Source organism: Anas acuta, chromosome 2 (genome assembly GCF_963932015.1).
Source record: "Anas acuta chromosome 2, bAnaAcu1.1, whole genome shotgun sequence".
Taxonomy (NCBI): domain Eukaryota; kingdom Metazoa; phylum Chordata; class Aves; order Anseriformes; family Anatidae; genus Anas; species Anas acuta.
The window spans coordinates 3,498,363-3,524,739 of NC_088980.1; the positions used below are offsets into that span (position 1 = coordinate 3,498,363).

The window sequence follows — 26,377 nt, forward strand, 5'->3', positions numbered from 1 at the left end:
ATACACTGAAGTTTATAACTGAAGTTAAACATCCACGTGTGCCAAGCTTTGCCACCCTCTCCTTTCTGCATTCCCATACTTTTACATTATCTTTCCTCAGACTCTCTCCGCAGGACATAAAAAATGCATTATCCTTGAGGAAAGTCAGAACTAAAGTTAAAAAATCCTAACTCATAACAATCCGAAGCTTTACAGCACCTGTCCAAAGATGTATCTAACACCATCTATATCCTATAAATTCTCACAAAAAGGTAAATTATGTTGACTATGTTTATGGCCAATATTAACTTGACATATCTTATAATAAACCTTCAGAAACCGCACAAAATTCTACATCCAGAAAAGCTTCTGTTTAGATTACGGTTTTTCAAACTCAGAAAAATAAGTTGTAATTCATTTTGAGTATGTCACATGAACCTCAAAAGCTAATTAAGGAGACCAGGAAGCAGGCATACGTTTTCTAAGGCACAAAGGTTTAGGTCAGAAAACCTTTTCCCTTGCTGTGCCTTACTCACCTACGCCAACATTTAAGTTTTAAAGGGTTGTTAGAACTAAATTATGATTCTAGAGATTCACCATAGCGACTTCTGGATGCTGGCATAATTTTTATACTCTGAAAAACATGTCAACATTCAATTAACTTCAGCATATGTATGCTTACCATCCTTTGCTGACTTTGTAACGAGCACCCCACAGTCAATAACTCGTACATCTGCATAGGGTCTACTGGCAGTATCGGTTTTCAGATTTTCTATTTGTTCTATTACTTCAAAACCAGAAATAACCAGTCCAAAGACAACATGTACGCTGCAGAAGCAAAACATTTGGAAAGCACAACATTTATATCTCGCCTTTTCTCTGATGAATTTCAGATTTAAAAAGTCATTCTGAAATAGAAACACTCAGCTTCACTGGCATCGACTGGCTCTTAAAAAGAATAAAGAAAGTTAAAAAATCTTATTTTTAACTTTATTACTTTTGCATTTACAACAGTAAGACTTCACGTCACAAGAAATGAAAGTTTGCTCTGGTTCAACATGATGTCATTCTACTATCTTCTAGCAGACACTATAAACAGGTCGTAATTTCTCATCCACCCTTCTATTTTTGAAATTTTGTGCAACAGACAGACCAAAAGCCTGTAAATAAAGATGGCACAGAAGCAGTTTTCTCCAGAAAAGAAGCATTTTTATGTCTACACAACCTCAGCCTACAAGTTCCCACTGACATTGAAGGTGCAGTTGTTGTGAACAAATCCCCCATTCTGTTCTGCTGTCCCACATTCCTCCTTCTTTCCTCCAATTGCCCTATAACTTGCACTTCCAGGAACTAATATATTCTGGAGATGAAAAAAGTACTATCAAAACACATTAAACTTGACATTTTAACTTGATTTGAGGGCAGCAAGCAGATTTAAATAAATGAATTTGAATAAATGAATCTAGTTTTCAAATCCAAGTTTTCAAATCATTTTCAGAAAGAAGTTGCAATTTGAAATATTTATAGAATTCAAATTTTAGTTTTCCATCTTTTTCTACCGTATAATCTTTCGCAGAAGTAAAAGTGTTTCCCCATTGCTGTCTACTACTGCCTCATGAATAATCTTTGAATTTATTCATTGCTGAAGAAACTATAAAGGACTTACCCATCGAGATGAGGAGCAGGCTTTGTTGTTCTGTTTGACAAACAGCAAGATGGTGAGATGGTAAAAAAAATCAAGGATTCAGATGAAGTAAGAGGAGAATGTCACAGAAAAAAAGGTGAAGGTAAGACAAAATAGTGAAAAAATCCAGTTACATACACGGAATTAAAAACCTTACAGATAACACATACAGGCTTTTTTTTTTTCTTTTAAGATTATCTTTTATATGAAATTTGTTTAAAGTTTAGCTAACTGTGCATACTCAAAAGTTGTACCAAATACCATCTGATGCATGCAGTAACCATTATTCAAGTGCCTTTACATACACACTCAAATATAACTCACTAACATCTTTAATCACAAAGATACAATTTGGAAATAAGTACTGGATTACTAATGCAATTTAACGTTTCTGAAACTGGTAGGTTCTTACATTACAAGGTCACTTTAAAGTCAGTTCTATTTAAAAAAGGAACAGGGAAACAGAGTTGTTATATGCGACAGATTCTTTGCTTTTTTTTTTTTTCCTGTTTTTTTATTATTTTCCACCTACTTGATTGGCCTCAGGACACCCAATACAAAGCGATGCTACTTTAACCATCAAGACTACAGCAATTCAGCTCATAAGCTCACAGGCTTCCCCAAAGCAACAGCAGCACAATGCAAGCAGACATTATAAGGTACCCTATACTCTATTTCTGTGACAAATTCAGACTTCCTCCCTTTTTTTTTTTTCAGGTTCCCACATTTCCAGCCCGAAGGGGAAATGCCACTGCATTACATTTTGCACAGAGGTGGTGGTGGGAGCTATGGCAAATTCCCAAGCTGGCTTTTAATTGGAATAGTCAAGGCTGTGCATATGCAGCTACATTTTAAGCTTCACCTTTTTGGTGACAATGCTATGGCCTGGTACCTTTCTCTGTCCTCTTCTAGAAGGGAAAGGGAATTAATGCAGGCATACCTAAGGGAATAACGTTGCCCAGAGAACCAGGCTGCACAGACAAACTCAGTGAGGAACATCAGAACTTGCATTGATCTTATATACTGGGGGAAGTGAGGGGAGGTGAAATAAATGTCAACATAATTTGCATTTGAAGCTGTTTTATTATTTGAAAACATTCTCCCTCTCTTCCCGAGGCACTGTTTTGACTTTCTAGCTTCCTTCCACTGCACTACACTCTCAAAAAATAAAAGTAAAAAAACCCCACAGGGCCTAGATGCTGCTTTTCTTGGTACAACAAAGTCAGGCTCTCACTGCTACAACGATATACTGCAGATAAAGCACGCAGCTTCCTTCTGGCTTTCAGCTAGGAGGCCACAGAGCGCCGCAGTGCTGGGACACGTGCCAGAAGATGGAAGTGCCATCAGGAGTGCTTACACTCTGATTTTTCTAAGCTCCAAACACCAACCAGACTTCCTCCTCCTGCAATCCTAAATATTACGGAAAACAAAAGGGAAAGAAATGCTATCAAGAAGACATCTCGTTTCTCAGCAGCAGGGGCTTTTAGCAAAGTTTTTCCTTTGCTGACCCAGCACATGGCTACGAACAGAAAAAGTCTCTGAGCTTTGGGAGTTGGGTAAGCAAAAGTTAACTGCGATAACCACCTGCTGTTAGGTGAACGTTTGGAGCAGGCTGAACGATAAAGCTGATTTAAAAGTAGTAAAAAATAGAAGAGGGTTACTTCAGTGAAACCAACAGTCAATGAGTCTTAGCATTTAGAGTTAGCTCGAGAAAGCAACAGGTTCAAACACGCCTGGTATGAATGCTGTAACAGCGTGCTCCTGCCATGCTGCAGCAGCACCTGGAGGCCAATTGAGCAAATTATTTAAGCAAATTATTTAAGTACTTTCTTTGAACCTTGATAGGCAAGGAAATGGATGGCTGGTAACTAGTAAAGCCATTTAGTTTCTCTCACTGCGCTGGCAATTTGATAGAGTGGACAGGATTTTTCTCATTTGCCTGATCATGAAGTGGAAGCACACAGAAAAAGCATTACCCAAAAGCAAACTTCTCAGATGCACAAGGAGGAGTCGGGCAGCTTGCAAGACTTTCCGTGGGAAGCAGAAACCAAACTCCTCGTTGTGCTTCTGAAAGCTCTCTCCTCGCGAGGTTAGGGCTGGAACACTGCAATTACTCTGCAAACATCTGCACCTTACAAAACCACGCCAAAGCTCATTTTGCCTATGTCCCACCTCTTGTTTCTTGAACACTGACTTCAAAACTTCGCCAGGAGAAAACCTACTTACTACTTCTGTGCTACAGAAACCTAGTTAGGATGAGTTCCTCCCAAGAAATAGCATTTTATTAAAACATTTATATGCAGAAGTTTTATATTATAAAACATTCAACATCTGCCTTATTATAGGTGTTATTGAAGTTATTTGCAGAAGGACAAATATCTTTACTCACCCCCAATTTAAAGAAAATTGGTTTAAGATACTGGTGAAGAGAAGAACATCTTTTTTTTGATAAAAGCACCTTTTTTGCCCACCCCCCAAGAACCTCAGACCTAACAAAGGACTCAAAGCACGTAACAATATGATCAGAAAAACAAGAAAGATTAAAAACAGAAAGAGAAAAAGAAAAAGGACACAGCCTTAGAGGAATGAGACATTACCTTTGGAGCGCACGATGTAACACTGTTTCTGTAAATTTTACACAAAAATGGCAGAAATAAATTGTAATACATTTTCAGACAAAACTGAGTCTATGTTTTATTAAATACAAGTTTAAAATTAATATTAATCAAGTTGTATGCAGAACAAGGATGCCTAAAAGAGGGCTCTAAATTTTCTTTAGAATACAAGGTACTTTGAAAACTACGGTAAGTTCTCTTTAAAAACAAAAACTACAGACATAGCCTGCTTACACCCACTCTTACACAGGAAAACTGTTAGAAAAGAGAATCCTCCCAGTCCCCTCCAAGCCTCAATCCAAGTGTTAGAACACATGCACAACTTTAAGCAGATGAATAACAGCTTTCAATGGGTTTATTCACATGCTTGCAGTTACAGAGGTGTTCAAACACTCTTCTGAAACCAATCCTAAGTAAATACTTCATAGGATGGCAGCCCGTCAGTGAAATGGTTTGGTTTACAAAATGAAGGGTGTAAGTCTGCAGCTTCAGACATTTCATAGTTGCTTGTACCTCCCTTTATTATGAAACTGTTCTAAAACTAAGAGATGCTCTCTAAAACATGTGCGTAGCTACTATTGCTTGTGTTAAGAATTAGGGAAAAACAAGAATGCTGCAGGTGCAAAAGCACAACGCACGTGCACCAGCTAATTCTGTGTGTTTGCTCTGGTATAATTCTCATGAGCAGCTGTAACTTCAAAATACACTATCAGTTAAGTATAAATTACGCTTTTTCTCCCATATAGACTATTAGCTCTTAATTATCTCTCTGCATATCTAAGCAGTGAAATGATCCATTTGTAACTTACTGCAAATATCATCCTATAAATGCTTCCATGAGGGCTGTACATCTGTGTAAACCTGGTCAAACCAAGAGAACCTGCTTGTGTGACAAGTGCACGTACATCACCCCTGCTCATGTATAATGTGATTTTTTTGTAGCTCTCTTTCATATTTCTGTGAACTGTTCAATAATCAGCTCAAAGTTATTTCATTCACAGTAAAAAAAAAAAAAGTTGATTAGAAAAATACCTGGTTTGGGACACTGAAGAAACCAAAAAAAAAAACTTAGAAGCGAGCCACTTAATAAGCTAGTAACATTCAGAAATTGCTTATAAAATCCAACCCCAAAATCTTCACAATTGATTTTAGCCTTTAGCCACTTAGCAGTTCCAAGAGGTTACTTTATTTAAATTTAGTAACTGGACAATACCATACATTGAAAGCATTTTTGAACCAAAAAAGCTATTTAGTTTGGAGCAGGAAAAAGCCTGAGAGCCACGTTAACTGACAATACCCTCAGTATGGGGAAAAATAAATTAATGAATAGCAAAACAGCCTCAAATTTTAAATATCTTTTAACACAAAGGCGAGAACTAGTAAGTGTTTGAGCTGATAACGAACAAAACCTAGCACTCCTCTAAATTGCAGTAAGACAGTATCAGCCTCAGTAGTTTAGAGGAATGCAAGACTCAATAGCAAGATGGTAAGTCAGTTAAACAAAGCTTCCAAATTACAACAAAGAAGTTGGTTACAATTTTGCCTCCTGCTGTTCTCTTTAGGCTACATTCTGCACATTCACATTTCTACTTCTGTAGTAAATACAGCTCAGTAGATTTTGGATGACTTAACAGAAGCAAAGTTACCTGTTAGCACTTGTAGAATCAGTAAATTCACAAATTTTGTAGTGCTTTATGTATTAATTTCTGTAAGAGTGGCACTTATTTTGTAGTACAACTTACTAGCAGGCTGGGCAGGGCCGCAGGCACAAGGGAGCTGCTCAAAGAGACAAGATAGATTCATAAGATCAGCTCGTCTAAGAAGCAGAATACACTGCTCCAAAAGAACATCACCCAGCAAGTAATATAGTCACTGAGCTGGAGAATCCAAGAACAGGCTGAATATCCCTCCGGCTCTCAATCTGTGACCTAAAGACCTTAACTGCATTTCTGTAATACTCTAGATGCATCCCTTTACTCCCAGTATTAAAAGCATATAACTTAAAATCCATCTTTCAACAATAGTCCAAAACAGGTGCTGGAGTATACAGAAAAAGGAAGATGTTTCTAGGGTGGTTCCTGTCAACCTCCACCCCATCCAAGAAATTCTGGATCTTAATATCAACATGGAAACAGGACAACTAAAAAAAATTAACACACTTAGATTGTGCTTAGAACACTTGTTAAGTAACTGGCTTTAAAAAAAATTAAAGAATTTATTCACAGAAAAGAAGGAAATTAATAGTGTAGCTATCTGAAAATATTAATAGCTAATTTATAAACTCTTGTCTTACAACTGTCTTCAATACAAATCTGCAATACAATGCTGTAACAAACCTCTTTGGGTATAGAAAGTTGAAATTCCAGCATTTCACAAAGCCAGACAGCCTGTGTGTCCCTTCTGCTGGATTTCAGTGAGATGCTTCTCATCTGACTATGTTAAGATACACATGTGAATGCCTTGGTATATGTAAAGTGCATACACATGAAAACCTTAATCCTGCTGTAGCCAAATATTCTCTTTTCAACCCAACTGCTACCCCCTATTCAAGTAGGAAAAAAAAAATAGTCAATAAGCATTAAACGCTTCTGACATACACCTACTCTGGATTCTAGTTTTGCATCTTGCTGATTTCTACCAATGTTTTACATTCATTCTTCAATTGGCATCACTGAAGTTTCCCAACTTCACTTACACCATTTTTTTTTCCAGTTCTCAGCTGTTGCTTTCGACATATTCATGCACGCCAGAGGAATTCCTGATGAATCAAAGAAAACTGATGATAGTTTAGAATTGGTCAGATGCTTCAACTGACTAGTCTGGAGCTTTCATTTCGAATAAACTGACCACTGTAGCTCAACTTCTAATGACTTGTGACCAGTTTGCTAGTGCAGTCTGTCAAAGAGACAGTTGCTGCCTGATTTCTTACTATAAAGACTAGTTATTCCAAATGATGCTCACCTGTGGCAAGTGGGGAAAGTACTTTTGATGAGCAAGTAGAAATGTTACATTAAGGATTCTTACTGTTATTTTAGCCCCAATCAAACAGATTCTTACATAAAAAATAACTTATTTGCTACTTTGGGAAATGGTATGATAGAGAAATTCAGAATTCTAATCCCTGAAGTTATTTATGCACTATTAAAAAATGTAAACGTTTAAAAAAGCTTGACTGAGATGAGCTATTTCCTTTTCTATAAATAGAATCAGTAAATTAAACATATTCAGATTTAAAAATCTAAGGACTGAAGATTTCCACTTAAGACTGCCTTTCACACAATTCTCAGGTTATGCATTTGAAGAATATTTTTCCTAATGATAAACTAATGAATAATTGAGCTACTTCTTTGAGTAGAAGGACAATTTAATTTCAACTTAAAGCACATCGCTAAAGGAAGTAAAAGAAAAGCTGTAGAGATGCAATGTATATTCCCTAAAGTAATCATACAAATGTCAAACAAGACTTATTGCTTAAAAATAATGCATTTTAAAGCTAAAAGTCAGAAACTGTCTAGCTATAATCTTTAGCTGTTTTCTACTATGAAACTGCAAATCAAACTCTATTATGAAGGAGAAGCCAAGTTTCACTTTGAAAAAAACTACAGAGATTGCTGACTTAGTGTTTCACCATCCATCCTTGCCTATTTGTAAATCAAGTTACTGGACACAAATCTGACTTCAAATTGACCGTATACAAGCACATCTGCCTTTATGAGCAGCCTCAGAGGCTTCCTATGGATTCTCTAATTGCACCTATTCCCAGGATGAGCTGCAGCACCGGAGACCAAGTAAGGGATTCAGCTTAAATGCCAAAACTTGAATATATTAAAAAAAGGCATCTGTGAGTTTATTCAGCTTAACAGCTGGGTTGTGGTGGCAGAGGGGCTGCAGGGTGACCTCTGTGAGCAGCTGCCCCATGGCAGAGCAGAAACAGCTCCACAGCCAAGCCATGAGTGATGCTGGTTGGGCTTCTGGGAGAGCAGAATTAAGGGGAAAAACCTGCTGTGCTACAGCAGCTGGGAGAGAGCAGTGAGAAATGGGAGAGAAGCAGCCCTGCAGCCCCCAAGGTGAGTGCAGCAGGAGGGCAGGAGGTGCTCCAGGCACGCAGCACGAGTTCCCCTATGGCCTGTGGAGAGGCCCCTGGTGGAGCAGGCTGTCCCCCTGCACCCATGGGTCCCACATGGAGCAGATCTCCACGCTGCAGCCTGTGGAGAGGAGCCCACACAGGAGCAGGGAGCCTGGTGGGAGCTGCTGCCTGTGGGGGACCTGTGCTGGAGCAGTTTGCTCCTGGGGGATGGACCCCGTGGGACAGAGCCGTGCGGGAGCAGTGCTTGAAGTTTATGGAAAACCCACACAGGATCAGTTAGGGAAGGATGGCATCCCATGGGAGGGACCCCATGTGGAGCAGGAGCAGAGCACAATACATAATATGTGTTAACAGTTGGCTGATGGGCTGGGGCTCAAAGTGTTAAGAGTAAATGGGATTACAGCAGGCTGGCAGCCAGTCACTAGTGGGGTTCCCCAGGGCTCCATTTTAGGGCCAGTTCTCTTTAAAGTTTCCATAAATGACTTGGACACAGCACTTGAACGTATACTAAGTCTGCAGACAACACTAAATGAGGAAGAGCTGCTCATTCCCTTGGGTGTGGAGAGGCCTTGCAGAGATCTTGGCAGACTCAAAGGCTGGGCAGGCACCAACAATATGAAGTTTAACAAGTGCTGGATTCTGCACATAGGATAGGGGCAGCCCTGGCTGTATGGACGGACTGAGGGACAGGAGGCTGGAGAACAGTCCCACTAAAAGGGATCTGGGGGTTCTGCTCAGTGGCCAGGTGAACGTGAGCAGTCAGAGTGCCCTGGCAGCCAAGAGGGCTTTTGACATCAGCTCAAGCACTGTGTGCAGTTTTGGGCACTAAAACAAAAAGAGTGTAAAATTTAATAGCATCCAAAGGAAGGCCAGAAAGATAGTGAAGGGTCTAGAGGGCAAGACATGAGGAATGGCTGAGGACCCTTGGTTTGTTCAGCCCAGAGCAGAGCAGGCTGAGGGGAGGCCTCATGGCGGCCTGCAGCTCCCTCATGAGGGGAGCAGAGGGGCAGGTGCTAAGCTCTGCTCTCTGGGGACAGTGACAGGACCCGAGGGAACGGCATGGAGCTGGGACAGGGGAGGGTCAGGCTGGGGGTTAGGGAAAGGGTGTGCACCAGGAGGTGGTCAGGTGCTGGCACAGGTTGCCCAGGGTAGTGGGCATGGCCCAATGCTCTCAGACATCGGGACTGGTTCTTGGGTGGTCTTGTGTGAAGCCAAGAGTTGGATACAACGATCCTTGTGAGTCCCTTCCAACTCGAGATATTCTGTGATTCTAAGAGAGTGACAGCGAAGGAGTAACAGAGACAAGCTGCCATAGATTGACCCCAGCCACCCTTCCTCCTTCCCTTGCACTGCTCAAGGGGAGGAGGTAGAAGAGGGTGGATAGGGGAAGGTGTTTTTGGTTTGCCTTTATTTCTTATTGCTCTAGTCTGTTGGGAATAGGCAATAAAATATATTAATTCCCTTATGCTGAGTGTTTTGCACATGACAGTAAGTGGTGAGGAAACTCCCTGACCTTATCTCAACCCATGAGCCATTTTTGTTGTATTTTCCTCCTCAGTTCTGTTGTAAGAGCAGTTGTGGTAGAGTTCAGCTGCCCAGCAGGGTGAAGCCACCACAGCAAGCACACCGGGCACCTCAGCTGCTGGTCAGACGTAGGGAAAACACTGCCTGGCCAATATAGACATTTTGAGTGCCCTGTGGGATCCTGTCTGGCTTCCAGCTGCTACTCCAGGAGCACTGGGTGTCTTGTGGATGGCACACCGCATTTTGCAGGGTACTCAGTGGTATCTCAAACAACATTGACGTCTGCATGTTGTAAAAATAAGAAGTCCTGGTCAAAAGGGTCTAAAGCATTACACCATACTTTAAAGACTTCCACAGCAGCCCACCTAAACCTCATCATGAGCTCAGGAGCTTACTCCCGAGGCTGATTCACCCGCCTGACGCCAAGGTAAGCTGGTGCCATTTAAATACACTACAGGATATCTAAGAAAAATACATGGGGCAGGCAGGCAAGATATGACATTCAGAACATCCACAGCCTTCTTGCCCAGCAGCTGAAGCCCTGGTAAGACACCCAGGACACTAAAAATGGCTTTAGATTACTACAGGCAGCTGAGGTCAGTCTAGGGGAGATGCTTATGCCTTACTCTGCCTGAATTCCCAAGCCGTACAGCTTTCTCACTACAATGATTAAGAAAAATAGTTCTTTGAGAAACATTAACATCTTTCAAAATACTTCCGTATTTGGTAAAAGTACTCTCAAACACTATTAATTTTGTCTCCGTACATAAATTATAATTTAGCATCTGACACAAGCTTAGGTTGTTCCTCTGCACTGTGAGAGGCATGGCATTTAACTCCATTAAAATTGAACAAGTAAGTTGAGACTATTATAACTGAAAGAGGAAGACATCTGGATTAAATACAGGAATGAAAAGAAACTTTAGAGCCCTCAAATGATAGCTTCTTGATTGATGTGGCATCATTAAGTGTTGATGTGTATTGTTCAGATAAGCTTAAAAATGGAAAATTGTGACAAGAGAATCAGATATCACCAAGTAATAAATAGCAAACCTGTGTCTTGTAGAGAGCTTTTAAAATGACTTTTTTTTTGTCTAGAGATTTTCATAGTAGTATATACAGTAAATCTGAATGGATAAATCTAAAAGCACATCACTTAGAAGTTGGTTTAAAGGTTAACAGAAAATAAGCTTTTGACACAGTTATCTCTCTACAGAAAGTCAGAACAGTAGGAACTGTGAAAAAAAAATCATTCTTAGGCTTCTCATTAATTTTCCATTTTTAGGGCATTCTTTAGGAAGAGACCTAAAAATGTCTCTTATCTGAACTTCACTGTATCATATTGAAGCTCTTTTTCAGGCAAAGGAAAAAAAGGAATATTCTTCAGGAGAATTTACTCTTTTACTGAGGACAGTGAAGCGCCATTCACTCTTATCCCCCAAGAAAGATGGCAAAGAAAAAGTTTTTAGAGCTAAGCAACTACAGTGAAGTTTAATTTTGAAAACACCATGGTTATTTCACAATGAAAGTTCTCAGCACAAGCCCAAAGTTATAAACTATATCTTTCCAAACAGAAACTGTTAAACATTAACAGAAGGCCATTTTTAGAAGGGAATTAACAGGATGAATATCGACATAAACATTAGCAGCCTTAAATACTAATATTGGACCTAGAATACAACCTACTTTAATCAAAAAGACTCCAATTTACATCAGACTGGGCAACATTTTTAGAAGGGAGTTAACAGGATGAATATCGACACACATCAGCAACCCTAAATACCACTGTTGGACCTAGAATATAACTACTTTAATCAACAGACTCCAATTTACATCAGACTTGACCATTTATTCATGACAGAGTCATGCATTTTCTGCAAAACAACAGAATGTGGCTATATACTGGAATGGATTGATTTTTTTTTTCTTAAGATACACAGGAGAATTTAATTTTTAACACATTATTTTCCGTAGTGATGGGACCAAAGTAAATAGTGTATGTGTATGAACAGTACTATTCAGCAATACAGAAGAAAATCATGTCTGGAACAAATATTCCAAAGGAAAAAAAATAAATAAAGTGCTCACTCCAAATAAAGTGACATTCCCCTTCCTCCCTCCTCCCCCTCCAAAATAAATCATAGGATTTTGAAGGGCACACGCAAAACCATACAAACCATCTCTATCACAGATCTCACTCCCTTCTGCACACAATGCTCAGCATTGTAATTGCAGATAATCTATTAAAATGTGGTTGGTACAGACAAAACCAAAGAATCTATTATTTTCTGGACACTAAGAGCACACAATAGCATAGCCATACTTTCAGGGTAAAAGAGCAATGAACAAGGAGCAATCATGTAGCACCTGCTTCTACCCTAAATGAATGCCACAAGCAAGTTCTGATAACTGATGTTTCCTATTATAGATCACACGGGAGGCACCCACTCAACCCTACTCAAAATAAGGTGGATAACATCATTATAGATAATTTAGCAATACCATCTTTCTCATGAACAGCGCTCCTCTGTTTAACAAAAGCTCAACTATCACATTACATCTACTCACATGAAAAATTGGGAACCATTGGTATGTTTCCCTCGGTTTGCCATTGACAAAAGGAACGCTCTGTCATGTTTGAGAATAAAGTTTTCATCTGTTTGAAGAAAAAATATGTTTGTCAGATTTTCCCTGACAAGGGATACAAGGCTAATTTTCTTAGCAACTTATGGGTGCTACAAGGAGAAATTCTTCCGCTGCTAAAGAAACTTGAACAGGGTGGAAAAAACGTAAATCTAATGAAGACTCTCAACAGTTACAGTAGAAAAATTCAATACAGAAAACATTATTTCTTAAAGAAAGTCTCAGAAATAGCGAGAACTTCTCTAATGGAAAAAATTCAGCTCGTTATTAGTGTTTTCAGTAAGCACTAGATCCTCAGACTTAAATTTAAATCCAGCATTTTCTCAAAACATAAACGATACTGTCATTTACACAGCAGGCACCTCAGGTAGAATGATCTACTGAAATAGCCATATCCCTGGAATGGCGAGGTAAAAGACAGCCACCTATCAATCCCAAGCTGGATGCATCAGAACACAAGGAAAAAAAAAAAATACCCCAAAGCCCTAGATATCTGAAATAGAGACCAAATAATAGATTCTTCCTTCAGCTTAAATGTAAATCCAATTAAAACTAAACATGTATTTCATATTCCAGTGAATTAAAGAGGACTTCTGTTTTTACAGCATAATATAAAAGCAGGTAATTTTTGAAAATTTGTTTTCAAAGCTAAAAATAGTTTGAGCATACACAGCTGTTATTTTACATACCAAAACACGATACTGCATGCTCAGCACTTACCACCTTTAGTACGCTCTTCAGAAACTAAGGCTAATAACATCTTAGCAAATTGTTTTATTCAAGAGCTTCTTTTGACTAGAGACTGCAATACTCTTAATACTCATCTGTCTTTCAAACTGCATGCACTTAGCCACGCAGACCTGCTTGCAAAACACTCAGAACCAGTGGGCTGTTATATACACATCGTGCCTTTATTAAGGCTTCAATACCATAGTAACTACCTGTTTTTTTTTCCTGCAAGAAAGAATTTTGTCCTTAAATGAATGCTTTATAAGAAAATCACCATTTTCTTTCCAACAGATTTAAAAGAAGTAAATGCACATTAAAAATTACTAGTAAAATAACTCGTGTAGCATATAAACAAAGCCAAACACTTGGAAATGAGCACTAGGCATACAAACCTTGAATAGGGAAGGGGAGAAAAGGGACGTTAAAAGAAGAAATAATTGTTTAGAACTGAAAATTATGCCAGTAATTCTTTCCCAGAATAAGTCATTAACCCTCACAAAGGTTAGACACAGAACTCTTCGTTTCTCCAAGCAACACAGATATCCATCTACAAAGGGACGTATCAGTTGTCTATATATTTACTAGGGAAGGTACAGGGGAAAAAAAAAGTTTGAATTTGTGTTACTGAGCTTTTGTCTCTTACCTTTTCATTTTGCAAAAGACCACATTCTCTATAAACAAAAGAATATGTTGACAGTTTTAGGCAGGAAGATAGGAGTTTATTCATGAATAAAGTTGCCTAACCTCCATGCTGAAAGTCATGTTTAATCAATAATGTTAGCCTTAATTAATTGTCAGTTAAAGTTAAATATTACCGAAAAAAAAACTCTGAAAGTCATGCATATAAAAATAATTCTCATGCAACATTAGTTTCATGCAAAAGGTGATGTATAAGTAGAACTCTTCTCATTAAGTATCTTGGGAATCGAGGCTTATCTCACAACTGAGCTGAGAATATGGAAAATATACTGGCTCTTACCTTTAAAATAGCCACCATAAATAGATTCACCTCCTTTTCCATTACCTGTGCATTAAAAAGCATGGATTAAACCTTTTGTTCAGTTTATAAAAAATGCTGTATGTAACATTCCACCAAGTTATAAGACACCAGACACACTAACCAGTTACTAATACATAAGCATATGCCCCTTAATTAAAAGGCAAGGCTCCTCATTATGCAGTTCATTGTCCTGCTGACACTCAGAATATTGAAAACGAGGACTGCTTTTGTGCCTCTGAACACTAGAAAACCTGAAGTGAGGCTCCACTGCCATTTGCTAGAGCAGCAGCAACAGAAAAATACAATGACAACCAAAAAAAGACAGCAGTGGGCATGACCAACGATCTTGTCCTGCTCAGAGCAGCTGAGACCACTAGAACAGATGAGAAAAGGGTTTTCTTTAAAGGCATCTTCACTTCTACTTTACTCTCAACACAATATATTCTCCCACCACCCATTTTTATCCATTAAAGGACTTTGAGACAGAGGATAACAGGCACTTTGACAGGTATTTCACAGAAGGACAACCAGTTGAAACATTACACTGTGCACGTACTGTGGGGAAAGAAAAAAATCTTGGAAAACCTGCTTTTAAAAGAAGATTTATCCATTAAGCATTTCTAGCTCATTTACTCCCTTTTTCCCCACTTTTTAACTTATTCAGGTAGGTCCTTACATCAATAAAGCAGTAACGAGCATTGCTACTGCAATTCACTTCAGGTGAAACATTTTAGAACCTCAGATATTATCAAAGAAACTGGGAATCTATGCTATACTTCTCAGCAAATGAAGTATTTTCATGGCATTTTTAATACTTCCATGATGTATTCTAAAGTTATGTTATAACCACATACATTATCTCATTTCCATTTAAAACATCTCAGTTTTAAAGGTGTATTTTACCTTCGCTGAAGTCCCCACCCTGAATCATGAAGTTTTTAACCACGCGATGGAACGTAGTGCCTTTGTAACACAGCTTCTTGCCAGTTGTTTTGCCAATTCCTTTCTCACCTGCAAGAAGTTTAAACAAAGAGAATCCACAGACTGTCATCGAACAAATTCAAGGATTTTACCCCTCTAATGCTAATGAATATAAAAGAGCCATAAAACAACACAGCTGTAAAAGATAAAGCAGCTCTATCTGTTTCCTCTTCACCTCCCATTAATAGCGTAGACTTTACAAGGTGACTTGAGCAGGCACAAGCAAAAACTAGGCTTCTTCAATAGAATTTGAGCATGAAATTTCCTACGAAGGGGAACTCAGTGGACACATACATGGAGCAGCTGTAATTCAAGCCTACTGACTTTTGAGAAAGGCACCCCAGCACCTCAACCTGTGTTAACATCAGTCTTTGTTTCTTGGTCCACTAAGAGCTCCTACAGCCCTATCTACCTGCTCCCTCCCTGCCTAAGGAGTTCTTTCCACATGCTGCAAATCACTTGGACATGGGATGGATGAGAAATTGTTACACTGAGACTGTAAGGGATAATGCATCATCTGATGAGAATACAACACAAGGACCTTCACCAAAAGTTCCCTTCTTCCTCTGGCAGGTAAAGTCCAGTTTCAGGCCCTCTCAACACCCTGCACTGCCAACCTAATCCCAGATATTCTGCTCCAGGCGCCCAATAGCAGTCTCTTGTGCAGATTATATGAAGGCAAGCTCCTAACAAAGCTCCAAAAAGCAGATTTTTGTTTATCTGGGAGGGGACCGAAAGACCTGCAAATGCCAGTTTGCAAGTCCAGATGTTTAATTTAAATGCAAGGAGAGTTTTACTACCAAGGCAGACAGAATTATTTCTTAGGAGCCAAGCCTTGCGACAACATCAGGCTGCAGGAAGGCAGCCAGAATCACCCTGTCCCCCTCCACCACCTGTTTCTGACCTCCTGGTTTGCTTCACAAATTACGGAGGGTGCAGCAGGGGCATGGTGATAGGCACAGCTTTTGAAACAATGACCTCCAGTCTCTCTTGGGACACCTCCTCACATTGCTCTCTGCACTTTTATTGCCTCATTGTGAACAGTCCCAACTAAGTGTCTGTGAGGTCCCCGGCAGAGAAGACAAAGACACATGGCACCAAGCAGCTATGATGCCTGCATCAGCTACAGTGCAGGTGTCTTGAAGCAAAAAAAAACATGCTAGATCCACCCAGCATGCAGCATGTAAGTATTATGCAAACACGCAATGCTCAGTCTGCTTCTAAGATTCTCTATTACCTTGATTATATGGCCCAGAATAATAGAATATTACCCCCTCCCTATTATCTACTTCCTTAGATAAGCGTTTCTTGTGTATGACTGCAGCAGATGTCAGCACCAGGAAATGACCCTGTATTGGGTAAAACTCCAATAGTTCAAAGTTTTCTTGGAGAGACCAAAGAAAAGAATAAAAGATACACCTGACAGGAGCCCAAGCTCTCATAATGACTGAACAGATCCAGGTGTGAGAAGTGAAAGGAGTCAGGGAAGGCCAACTCCTGGAAGCAAGTGACTTATTTCGTCTCTGAGGATGGTATAGCAGCTTAAAAGCCCAAGAAGTTAAAGCAGCCCTCACTTCAGCTCTGGTTGAAAGAGGTCTGTGTGATCTCACCTTCATCTCCCACCACTGATCTGCTGCTCTAAACCCAAAAGTCACAAGTTCAAATTCAAGAAGTAGCATGGCAGCAGAGAGGTGGCTTCTACTGGCAAAAGCAATTAATGCAATTTAATTTTCTTCACTGTTAATTAAACCAAAAGTTAAAAAATATTACTCCTGGCTTCTCTACATACATAACTAAAATTATGAGGGGGGAAGAAAATGCATTACCAAATTTTTAAAGACACCTAGCAAATATAACTCCATCCTGTGAGCACACAACAGCAAACATCTGCAGAAATGAAACCAGTGTTTCAGGTAGCTTTTAGGTCTGAGTCTGATCTCTACATTAGATCTCGGTACTTTGGGCTATCTTTGAAATGTTTTGCCAACTAAAACACAGGTTCTAGCTGAAGACTTCAATGAAACCTGTATAGCCATCTGTAGAACAATTCAAACAGGGATACAAACATGAAGCTGTGAAACTTTAATTATTCTGCTAAGTACTCGTTTGTTTCATTGCTTGTGATCTCCAACACCTTTTCCTTCCGTTGTCTTTTATTTCCATCTAACTTTCTCTAGCAAAACTGCTGTAAGGGTTTAAACAAAAACAAGATGAAAGACTTAAGGCTCAGACACTATGCTATTCAGTCTGCTACTTCATCTGATTTCTCATCTTCTGTTATCTATTCGGATTAAGAAAAACTAAAGAGAGCTGCCCATTTTTCTATGGTAGTCGTAACTTTCTTCCCCCGTCTCAGTCTATCCCCAGCTGTCTCTTCAATGACCAAAAAAGACAAGGCATCACTACACATAACCCCAAAAAACTGAGTTATCTACTGTCCCCTCCACAACCTCATAGCGATGTAAGACCCTGAAATCTTGTCAGATGTTATCTAGACTGCATCACATTCTGGGATTTGAGCCCTAACAGGACAGGCTTCAAGAAGTTAATGCACAAGGATATCAGTAAATAAATGTTCCCCTATAACCAGTTAGCTGAAAGCTGTTCACTAAAGCCAGGCACTAAAATGCTGTCTGGAAGGTCTCACAGGAAAGTTTGAATCACCCGGAGATGAGTTACACACAAGAGGCTTCAGTGGTGCACTTGATTTAAGGTGTATTACAAGCACTTGAGCATTCCTGTACATGAGACCAACAACCCACATAATGCATCCTTCACGTAAATACCACGTGGCAGTTCCTGTAATAAACTCATCAAGGCTGATCTTTAACTTCTGGTTGCAAATTCACCAGGGAACAGCGTGGATCAAAAAACCACCAAGCCCTTCCTACCCTTAACTCTTCCAATCGTTAGAAGCCTTTCAAAAAAGTTAATTCCTTCTTAAAAAGATGGGTCAAAGATTAGACGCAGTCGTTATTTCACTAATGCTGTCCTTTGATTTCCCAGATCTATTCCTTCTTTTCTCTCAAACAACCCCGGGATTTGTAAGGGATCATCACATTTCACCATTCTCTTCACATTTAATAGATGTTCCTTTCTTCTGATCACTGCATAGCACCTCTCTGAACCTAAAATACACTTTCTTTGTGTAAGAGTAAGCAAAATTTTACATGGTATCAAGTCATGTGTCACCAGTGTAGTGACACTAACATTTAGTGTCTGTCCTGAGGAATTGTCAAGTCCTGGTCATCTTTTGCCCATGTGCAGCTTGAGTGATCAACAATCCCAGCACAGTCTCACACTTACCAATCCCTGCTACCTAAAGAAGCCCCACATTAGGGTCAGGAAATACCTTTTTGCTCCACAAACTCAATTTTGCACTCTGGAATTAGGCAGCATCTCCACTACTCTAACTCAGTAACAGAATATTGGTGTTCTTCAAGTCATCCTCTGCACTAACAAGTCCCAGTTTCGCTCTTCCCAGGAAAAAAAGAGGACATAAAACATTTGCACTGTTATTAAGCTATGGTTTATGCTTGTTAAGACAAACAATAATCGTAAGAAACATTAAAATTCTCAAATATAAGCATGCTACTTACCCGAGCACAAGCAAAGGAAGTTTTTGCAAGTCTTTGGACATATGTCTGAGAAGAGCTGAAACATAATTCGACCAACTAGAAGATTAAAAAAAAATTAAAAGTTTTATAATGCTTTACAATGATATAAAAAAACTGCACATAAACAAGTCAGCACATTTTGACATTAGTTTCCTGGGAAAAAGTTATTTTATCACACAGAATATGATGACACCTCAAATATGTAAACATTTAACCACATGGCAAGAGATATCACAACTGCTAGAAATGAAGATTAAACAATATCAAAAATTCCAATGACTTCATTTTGATTTGAGCCCTGGAAGCCAAACCAACTTGCTAAAGCTCTATTGGGTCAGTTCACTAATTTTCCAGTACAGGCTCTCAGAGGTCCTCTTTTTTTTTTTTTTTTTTTTTTTTTAAGTTCACTAAGTTTATGTGAATATATAAAGATATAATGATTATGCCTCTGCAGTTTTCCATTTAAAAACCCAACTTATTTCCACGTTACATTAAAGACTTTAAATACATCAAACCCGTGGCCTCAAACCCTTTGGTTAAAACAGTGTGATAGAAGAATTGAGCAGGAAAAGAGAAAAGAAATACAGGTGGAAGAGCACTAGCTGGTTCAGGACTAATGAATGCTCCAGTTGCCAAATACAGACACTCTTTCCTCTCTACACCAGAGGGATTCCCACTCTCAGTACAGCTACTCCCACACTACTGGTAGTACTTATGCTAGGCACCTCAGAAATCTAAATGAGTTTTTCCTCTAGTCTATAGTGTTTTAATAGAACTGTTTCTCATTTTCTATATTATTTTCCAAGATACTGGGACTTACATCTCTAAAGAAAAACCCAAACTACTCCCAGACAGAAAATCTTACAGAAATGTGTAATTAGCAAAGTTATTGTTCTCCCTACAGGCAGTGAAATCAGCCATAAATACCACATCGCTGGCCAGCATTACAAGACAACCAGGAATAATTTCTAAATGAGCACTACCCTCTAGTGGCATACACTGGTAAGACTTCAACATACTTATTCAAAATATAACTGCTCTAAGAATTATTTCTCTTTGCCCTCCCTTAAAGAAAAATAAAAATTCAGGCTTATTTTATTCAACACTTCTGCACCAAGATTCATTCCAGGAGGCTCCTAAGACACCGCAATTAATTTTAAAGCCTTGTCCAAATATATACGATTGCCAACGAGGGGAATTTTTGGTTCAAAAAGCTAGGGGATAAGTGAGAAATCCCGCGGAGATCACCTTTATTTTGAACGCTTCGATAAAAATTCAAGATGCCTTCAGCTGTTGAAATGCCTGTGTTTCATTAGCTGCAGCAGGAATATTCTCCGAGGAGTTGCTACAGCAGGAGAGACTGAAGGAAATGGGTAGGGACAGTCTTCAAAGCAGGAAGAAATAGCAAATATTCAATGACTGCAGATTAAACAGCGGTAGCTGTAACTGCCACCGTGAAAGGACAGCTATTTGGACGTGAAGGATGCATTGTAAGCGATGTGCATTGAAGATCCACAAAAGAACACAAAGAGAAGGCAGTTAGGTACCAAAAGTTTTCCATTTTCATTGTGAGCCCAGCAATTTAGGGCAACAGAAACCTCATTCCCATTTGCAGAAGCACTGAACTGAATGGTGAGAGTGCTTCTGAGAGCCATGCATGTGTCCCCTCCTGCATCCACCGTGTGAAGCGGGCTCCATCCTACACACGAGGGCACCGCAACCAGCACCCTAAACAGCTTGCCACCTCTCTCTTCTGGTGGGAGAACTTGTTGTAAAGTTGTCCCTTGACATCTTCAACAACTAGAGATGTCCATAATGAAGTTACCAAGATTTCAGGACTTCTAAGTGCTTTGGCAGTAACATCTGCACCGCATCGTGACCTGTGACCTTCATCTCCTACAAACTACGCTGCACAAGACCAAAAGCCTAAAAAATCTTTAAAAAATAAAGAAGCAGTCTGAAAATTAAGGAAATCTCTTCTCCCCGTCACCTGCAGTGCTCTCACCCTCTTATTTCCCACTGTAGGAAACGCTGCGGTGTGCTCATACCCACAGCAGCCCCACGCTGTGCACCCATCTGGTGGGCTGCTGCCCATCCCTTACCTGAGCTGCACCAACAACACTGCCACAGAAAGGCTGCATTTTCCCTGGGTAAACAGTTAATAAAATGTGCCAAAGAGATGCAACATGCTTTGACACCTTGATCAGACAGATACCTCATGAGCTACCACTGTTAACACACAAAAATCTGTTCTAAGGCTGCTTCGAACCTACAGACATCTTCAGCTTGTGCCCTGGAAAAAGGAAACAGCTGGTTTTAAACCCAGAGCTGAGGCTCTTGCTGGCATAACACAGGTAAAAAAAGCATCTGCGTTGCTAATTGACTCTAATTTAGACACCTCTGCTCTGAAGTACTCGCTGTCACTGTGTACAGAGGATTTCCAGTGGTTTCTTCAGCTTTACGTCCCTGGTGCCAGGCTGAAGTTAGCTGAATGGGGAATGAGGTCGCTGCGACCAACTGTACGTCTGGAACTGAAAATTAAATGAAATAAAAACCTGCTGGCGAGAGCTGCCCCACTGGGGACGTCTGCTCACAAACTTACACCAGCTCTGTTGGCTGTAGCCAAGCAAGGAGCCCACAGAATTCGCTTGCTCCTAGACCAAAGCAAAAACACTGGCATTAATTGTGTTCTGTGATGATGAAACTCACCTAGCTTCGGCCACAAGACTTCCAGCACTGCAAGGAAGTTCCAAAAACTATTAAAATCTTATTTTAGAGTAAGATGGGATGAGCAGGCAGGATATTTGTCATTTTTATCTGAACTGTGCTCTCAATAAAACGATTCTCACCAGCTCACGGCTCCAAAGACGTGCAGCAGCTCTGACAGTGCTTTGCTTTTCGTGCTAGCCACACCACGGAGGTTTAGCCAGCTGTAACTCAACATCTGCTGCTTAATCACAAACCTGTACTTTGATAAGTGCTCTAATTTGCTGGAGGCTTTTGCCTTAAAGATATTTTGGGGTAGACATTAGAGGAAGTGGTAAAAGCTGTGTTTAAGTTACTGTAATTAACTACAGCGAGTGATGCAGAGATAAATTCTAGGCTGGTTTGAAGTCTGAGTTCATAAAGCGTTATCTGGAGCTAATGAGCTCCGCCAATTAGAGAGACCAGACAGCGTAATGACCAGAAATAAGCCTATTTCAAAGCTTTGTTTTCAGATTGAAAGATGAAAACTTTTTGGTTTTGAACCCCTCATCAATCCTTCAGCCGTGGAAACGCTCGCTCTGGATTCAAACGAAGCCGTAAGCATCCAGGTTAGGAATATCCCCGCCACACCATAATAAGCACTCCTGGTAGCACAGTTTGTTAAAACGATCACCGATTTCAAGTGGTTATCCAGCCATTTCCCCCCAGTTTCGATGCTTCACTTCTTTTTGGAAGCAGGCTCTGGAGACAGCCACATATTGCCGAGCGCATTTCCCAGGGAACACAAGCTGTTTCCCTCGCCCCTGTTAGGTTCAGGCCACGGAGGTGTCAATCTCAGACACTCCCGGAATAAACTTAGTTATTTAAAGTACATTTAAATATGCTTGTCTTTTCCCAGTTTCTCAGAGCACGCCAGGTAAGGAGACACTGCAGCATTTCCCCTGGATATGGGGGGGAAGGCCCTGCTGGAGGAGAAAATGAGGTTACAGCCCTGCAGGCTGGGAGCAGGAAGTTTACCCCAGGCCAAAGGGCTCAGGTTATGTTTGCCTAACAATTTCGACAGCACCCCACTAAAAGGAACTCGTTTGAATCTTCTGAGTTTATTTCTCCCTAAATTTGGGAATTCTAAGTTATATACACCCTAAAAGATTGCTTTAAAGAGGGAGCGTGGCTCCAGATTTGATAAAAAATGAGAGCTGCCTGTAGGAAAAGAGCGGATTTCATTCAAAACACCAGTTAAAACAACTGGTGCACATCCTCTGAGCCCAAATCTGCAGAGGTCTTGACACATCAACATCGTTAGTGCCTCCCCACCCGAGCTGGCTCACACCAACTTCCTGGCTTCAGTTTTGCAGAGAAACCCAAAGGAAAAAATACATCCTGGGTTCCCCTAGAGGCACGAGCTGATCCCTTTGGTCTCCCTTTCACTGACCGAATTTGTCCTAGACCTCCAGAAAAATCTTTGGGGGATTCCATCCTGCACTGGGAACAACAGTTCTACGTAACAAATGGATTTCAGGTTTGTTAAAGCAGCTCCCCACAGACTCCAGCTATACCTTACAGCCCTCACGCTCTGCAATTAGGGTTCCCCATACTGTACATCCTTTTGATTCACATATAGCACTTGCCAAACTGTTCACAAATCTATTTCCTGCCCATCGGCACCTTTCTGCCTTCTAAGTGCTGGATGTTAAAGGGAAGCCAGCTGGGAACAATTCATTTCCTCAGGAAGACCCCATGAGGACTTCCTGAACATGCTATTGCAGACAGGACTACGATGACTTTTGCAGTGGAGCTTATTTAATGTAAATTCAGACTGGAAACTAGAAGGAGAGAAATAACGAAGGAACAAAGTCCCGACAAAGGGACTGATGGGATGAAAAGAAACTAAAGTGAAAGGAAAAATGAACAAGAGGTCAAGCAATAATAGAAGGCACGAGAAAAAAGTGATGAGAATAAGGAAAAGTCTATCGTGAACGGCAATGAAACAAAGCAAACCTGCGTGTAAAGTGTTGTCTGATGAACAAAGCCAGCCAGCAGCACAAATGGGGAAGAAAAAAATTGGCAGGGCCACACGAGCTGCTACAGCAGCAGGCTACATATGTGACACCCTAGCCAGGCACCAGGCTCGGGTATCGTGGTTAGAACTGCAGATCCACACAGGTTTTGCACCACAGAGCAAAGCCAATATTATTTAGAGAGGCATCTGCTGCCATCCCCAGATTCTTGGCTTGCTGCAAGGAGTTTACTTGGGCACGCTCCGGGTGTCTGAGCTGGGAGGGACCCAAAACGAGGGACAAGTGCTGCCTGTGCAACTATCACAACACATCCTTATTCCTGCTTTCATCTCCTTTTGCTTTTTAGAAAGATATCACAATGTGCATTCATTAAATAAATTGCCTCTTCATTTTTAAGTCGTCTGAATTTCGAGTTATACTGAATACACCGAAACCAAGCCTACAAAGTTTGCCCCGAGCAAGAAGCCCACACCAGCAGGCACACGAGTTTCATCTCGAGATTCTGCAGCTGAAGTTAGCAAACAGACACGGAGGCACAACAGCTGGAACACGGCTTCTGAAAGCACGACCAAAGCCACACCATTCACCTCCCCGTTTTGTAAGAGATCCAGTTAAACAGCAGAACTAATTCACACTCTGCACTCCTCTTCCCTCTCACATACGCAGACACACACCGCCTTTTGCGGCTCCTCCTAACCTGATCTGTGCACTGAGCTCCTATTTTTAATTGCTGTGGGTATCTGCACAGCCACGGGGTAAATATAATCGGGGAAGGCAAAGCTGAGAGTTGGGGGAACACTGCTGGTCTCCGAGCAATCAACACTTAAAAATGACACAGTTTCCTTGTCCTGCAGGCGAGATGTCTCCTGTAGAGAGACGCACGTCCTGGTTCTGTGTTTTCTGGGAAGATGTTACTTCGATTTCTTAGAGCATACAGGGCAGGGGTCAATGCTTCACTTCCTGGCTAACAAGAAAATGCAGCGCTGTTCTTTCCTCCAGGTCTTTCTCCCTACACTCAATAAAAATAAACGAGCAGCTCGGCCGATCGTATTAAGGCCAGACAAGCAAAATGTTAATTTGGCAAACTGCTGGCAGTTTGGAAGTTAAAATTAGTACCACGCTAGGACCGGCGGGACACTCCATCTCGCAGAGTTAATGCTTGGTGTCATCTGGAAGCACTGCTCTATCATTCACACTTCATTCGGCTTCTGAAGGTCACCTCACAGCCAAAGGGTGATGTTTAAGTTTCTTAAATGCAACTTCACATCCTGAGATAGAGTTGCGTAGGAAATTAATAAAGAGACGCTCGCATACAGTAGCACAGGCACCTTACACACAAGTCCTGCACCAGGGTTTTATTCGTTGACATGCTTCCCTGCAAAAATACGAGCGATTAATCGGGTGCAATAAAACCAGCAGGGCTCTGCATTTGATGTTCAGCCTGCTTTAAAGGGAAAATAAATACTGGCAGCAACAGAGCCGAGCCCGGTGCCTACACCAGGTAACTTAAGCTCTGCACCACCAGGAACGTAACAGCGTGATTCCTCGCCGGCACCAGCCACCAAATCCTAGCAGATACGAGGGAAAACGGGGTAACCTGCTGCCTTCAGGGTTCAGGAGGCTGAGGAGGGACAAGAAGGTAGCAAAGAGGGAGAATCAAGAAGGAGTGGGGCTGTGGGCACGCAGACAGCAAGGAGAGGCTCCCCAGCTGAGGAGCCCCATGGAAAATCCCAGCCAGAGACGGAAATTCGCAAACTCTCCCGCAGCCGGAGTTTTTAAATCTCCATTTTCTAAGTCCTTGGGGGGGAGGAAAGACAGAGGCGGAAAATGAAAGCAAAAGCAGAAGGAGGCTACGAGAGGCTGCTCGGAGAGAGCAGCAGGGCTCAGACCCCCACAGGCAGGGCCAGCAGCCAGCTAGCCACACCGGCCACGCTTTCTGTGTGGAAAAGAGGAGTTGTGAGCCGTTTCTTTTTGTTGTTTTAAAGCTACCGGCCCCTTATCCCCACCCTGGTGCAGGAGGGGAGCAGCCCCTTGTTAATTAGGGGTAATTAGCACGCTCCCAACAGCCTCCAGACCCCCTCCCACAGCCCCACACGCCCAAATCCCTGCCCCCTCAGCCCCCTAAATCCCCCCCTGCTCCCCATAAACCCCCGTACCTGGGTCCCGGTTGATCTCGATGTCGAAGAAGCACTGGGGCCGGTCCTGCACCCCCATGGCTGCCCCCTCACCACCTGCCCACACGGGAGAGAAAAAAAGCCGGGGGCTGAGCCCAGACCGAGCCGAAACCAGCCGGGCCCGGCCCCAGCGAGCAGCACCCTCTCCCCTTAACACCTTGAGGAAAGCGGGAGGAGAAAAAAACGAGATAAAATAGGGCGCCCCCCCCCCTTTTTTTTACCTGGCGGCCCCTGCGCTTTGTCCCCGCTCCGCGCCCCCTCAGCCCTCCCCCCCCCGGCCCGGGCGCCATCAACCGGCCGCGCGCAGGCCCCGCCCCCCCCTCAGCCCCTGCCCCCCCCCTCCCCCTTTTGGCCCGGCCCCGCCCCTTGGCCCGGCTCGGCTCGGCACGGCCCCGCCTCAAGCCCCGCCGTGCGCATGCGCGCTCCGCCCCCTCCTGCTCCTCTCCCCCCCCCCGCCTCAGCGGTTTCGCGCCGCTCCCTGAGGGGATGGAGCCCCCCGTGGGGCGCGGCCATGTTGCGTGCCCCGGGCTGAGGGGGGATTTTTTTTTATTATTATTTTTTTATTATTTTTTTTAATTTTTAAGGGGTGTTTTGTTGGGTTTAAGCCCCGCGCTGTGGTT

At 41.6% G+C, this 26,377-nt stretch overlaps 1 protein-coding gene across 7 annotated transcripts in view; it reads right to left on the reverse strand.

The window, feature by feature from the left end:
- Positions 1-26,090, reverse strand: part of NKTR (natural killer cell triggering receptor) — a 39,701-nt gene extending 13,611 nt beyond the window's left edge. For 2 of the 7 annotated variants that reach the window (XM_068673280.1, XM_068673276.1), the window contains exons 1-8: positions 25,979-26,089; positions 25,740-25,814; positions 18,842-18,916; positions 15,165-15,272; positions 14,241-14,285; positions 12,458-12,545; positions 1,646-1,675; positions 662-807 (exon numbers count right to left, since the gene is read on the reverse strand). In XM_068673280.1, the coding sequence (XP_068529381.1) occupies positions 662-807; positions 1,646-1,675; positions 12,458-12,545; positions 14,241-14,285; positions 15,165-15,272; positions 18,842-18,916; positions 25,740-25,797 (550 nt within the window). In that variant the 5' untranslated portion in view covers positions 25,798-25,814; positions 25,979-26,089. Of the gene's footprint in view, positions 1-661; positions 808-1,645; positions 1,676-4,260; positions 4,289-12,457; positions 12,546-13,904; positions 13,933-14,240; positions 14,286-15,164; positions 15,273-18,841; positions 18,917-25,739; positions 25,815-25,914; positions 25,949-25,978 lie in introns of those variants that run through there. The other 5 variants (XM_068673279.1, XM_068673281.1, XM_068673278.1 and 2 more) reach the window with 5 other exon arrangements.
- Positions 26,091-26,377: the final 287 nt, after the last annotated feature.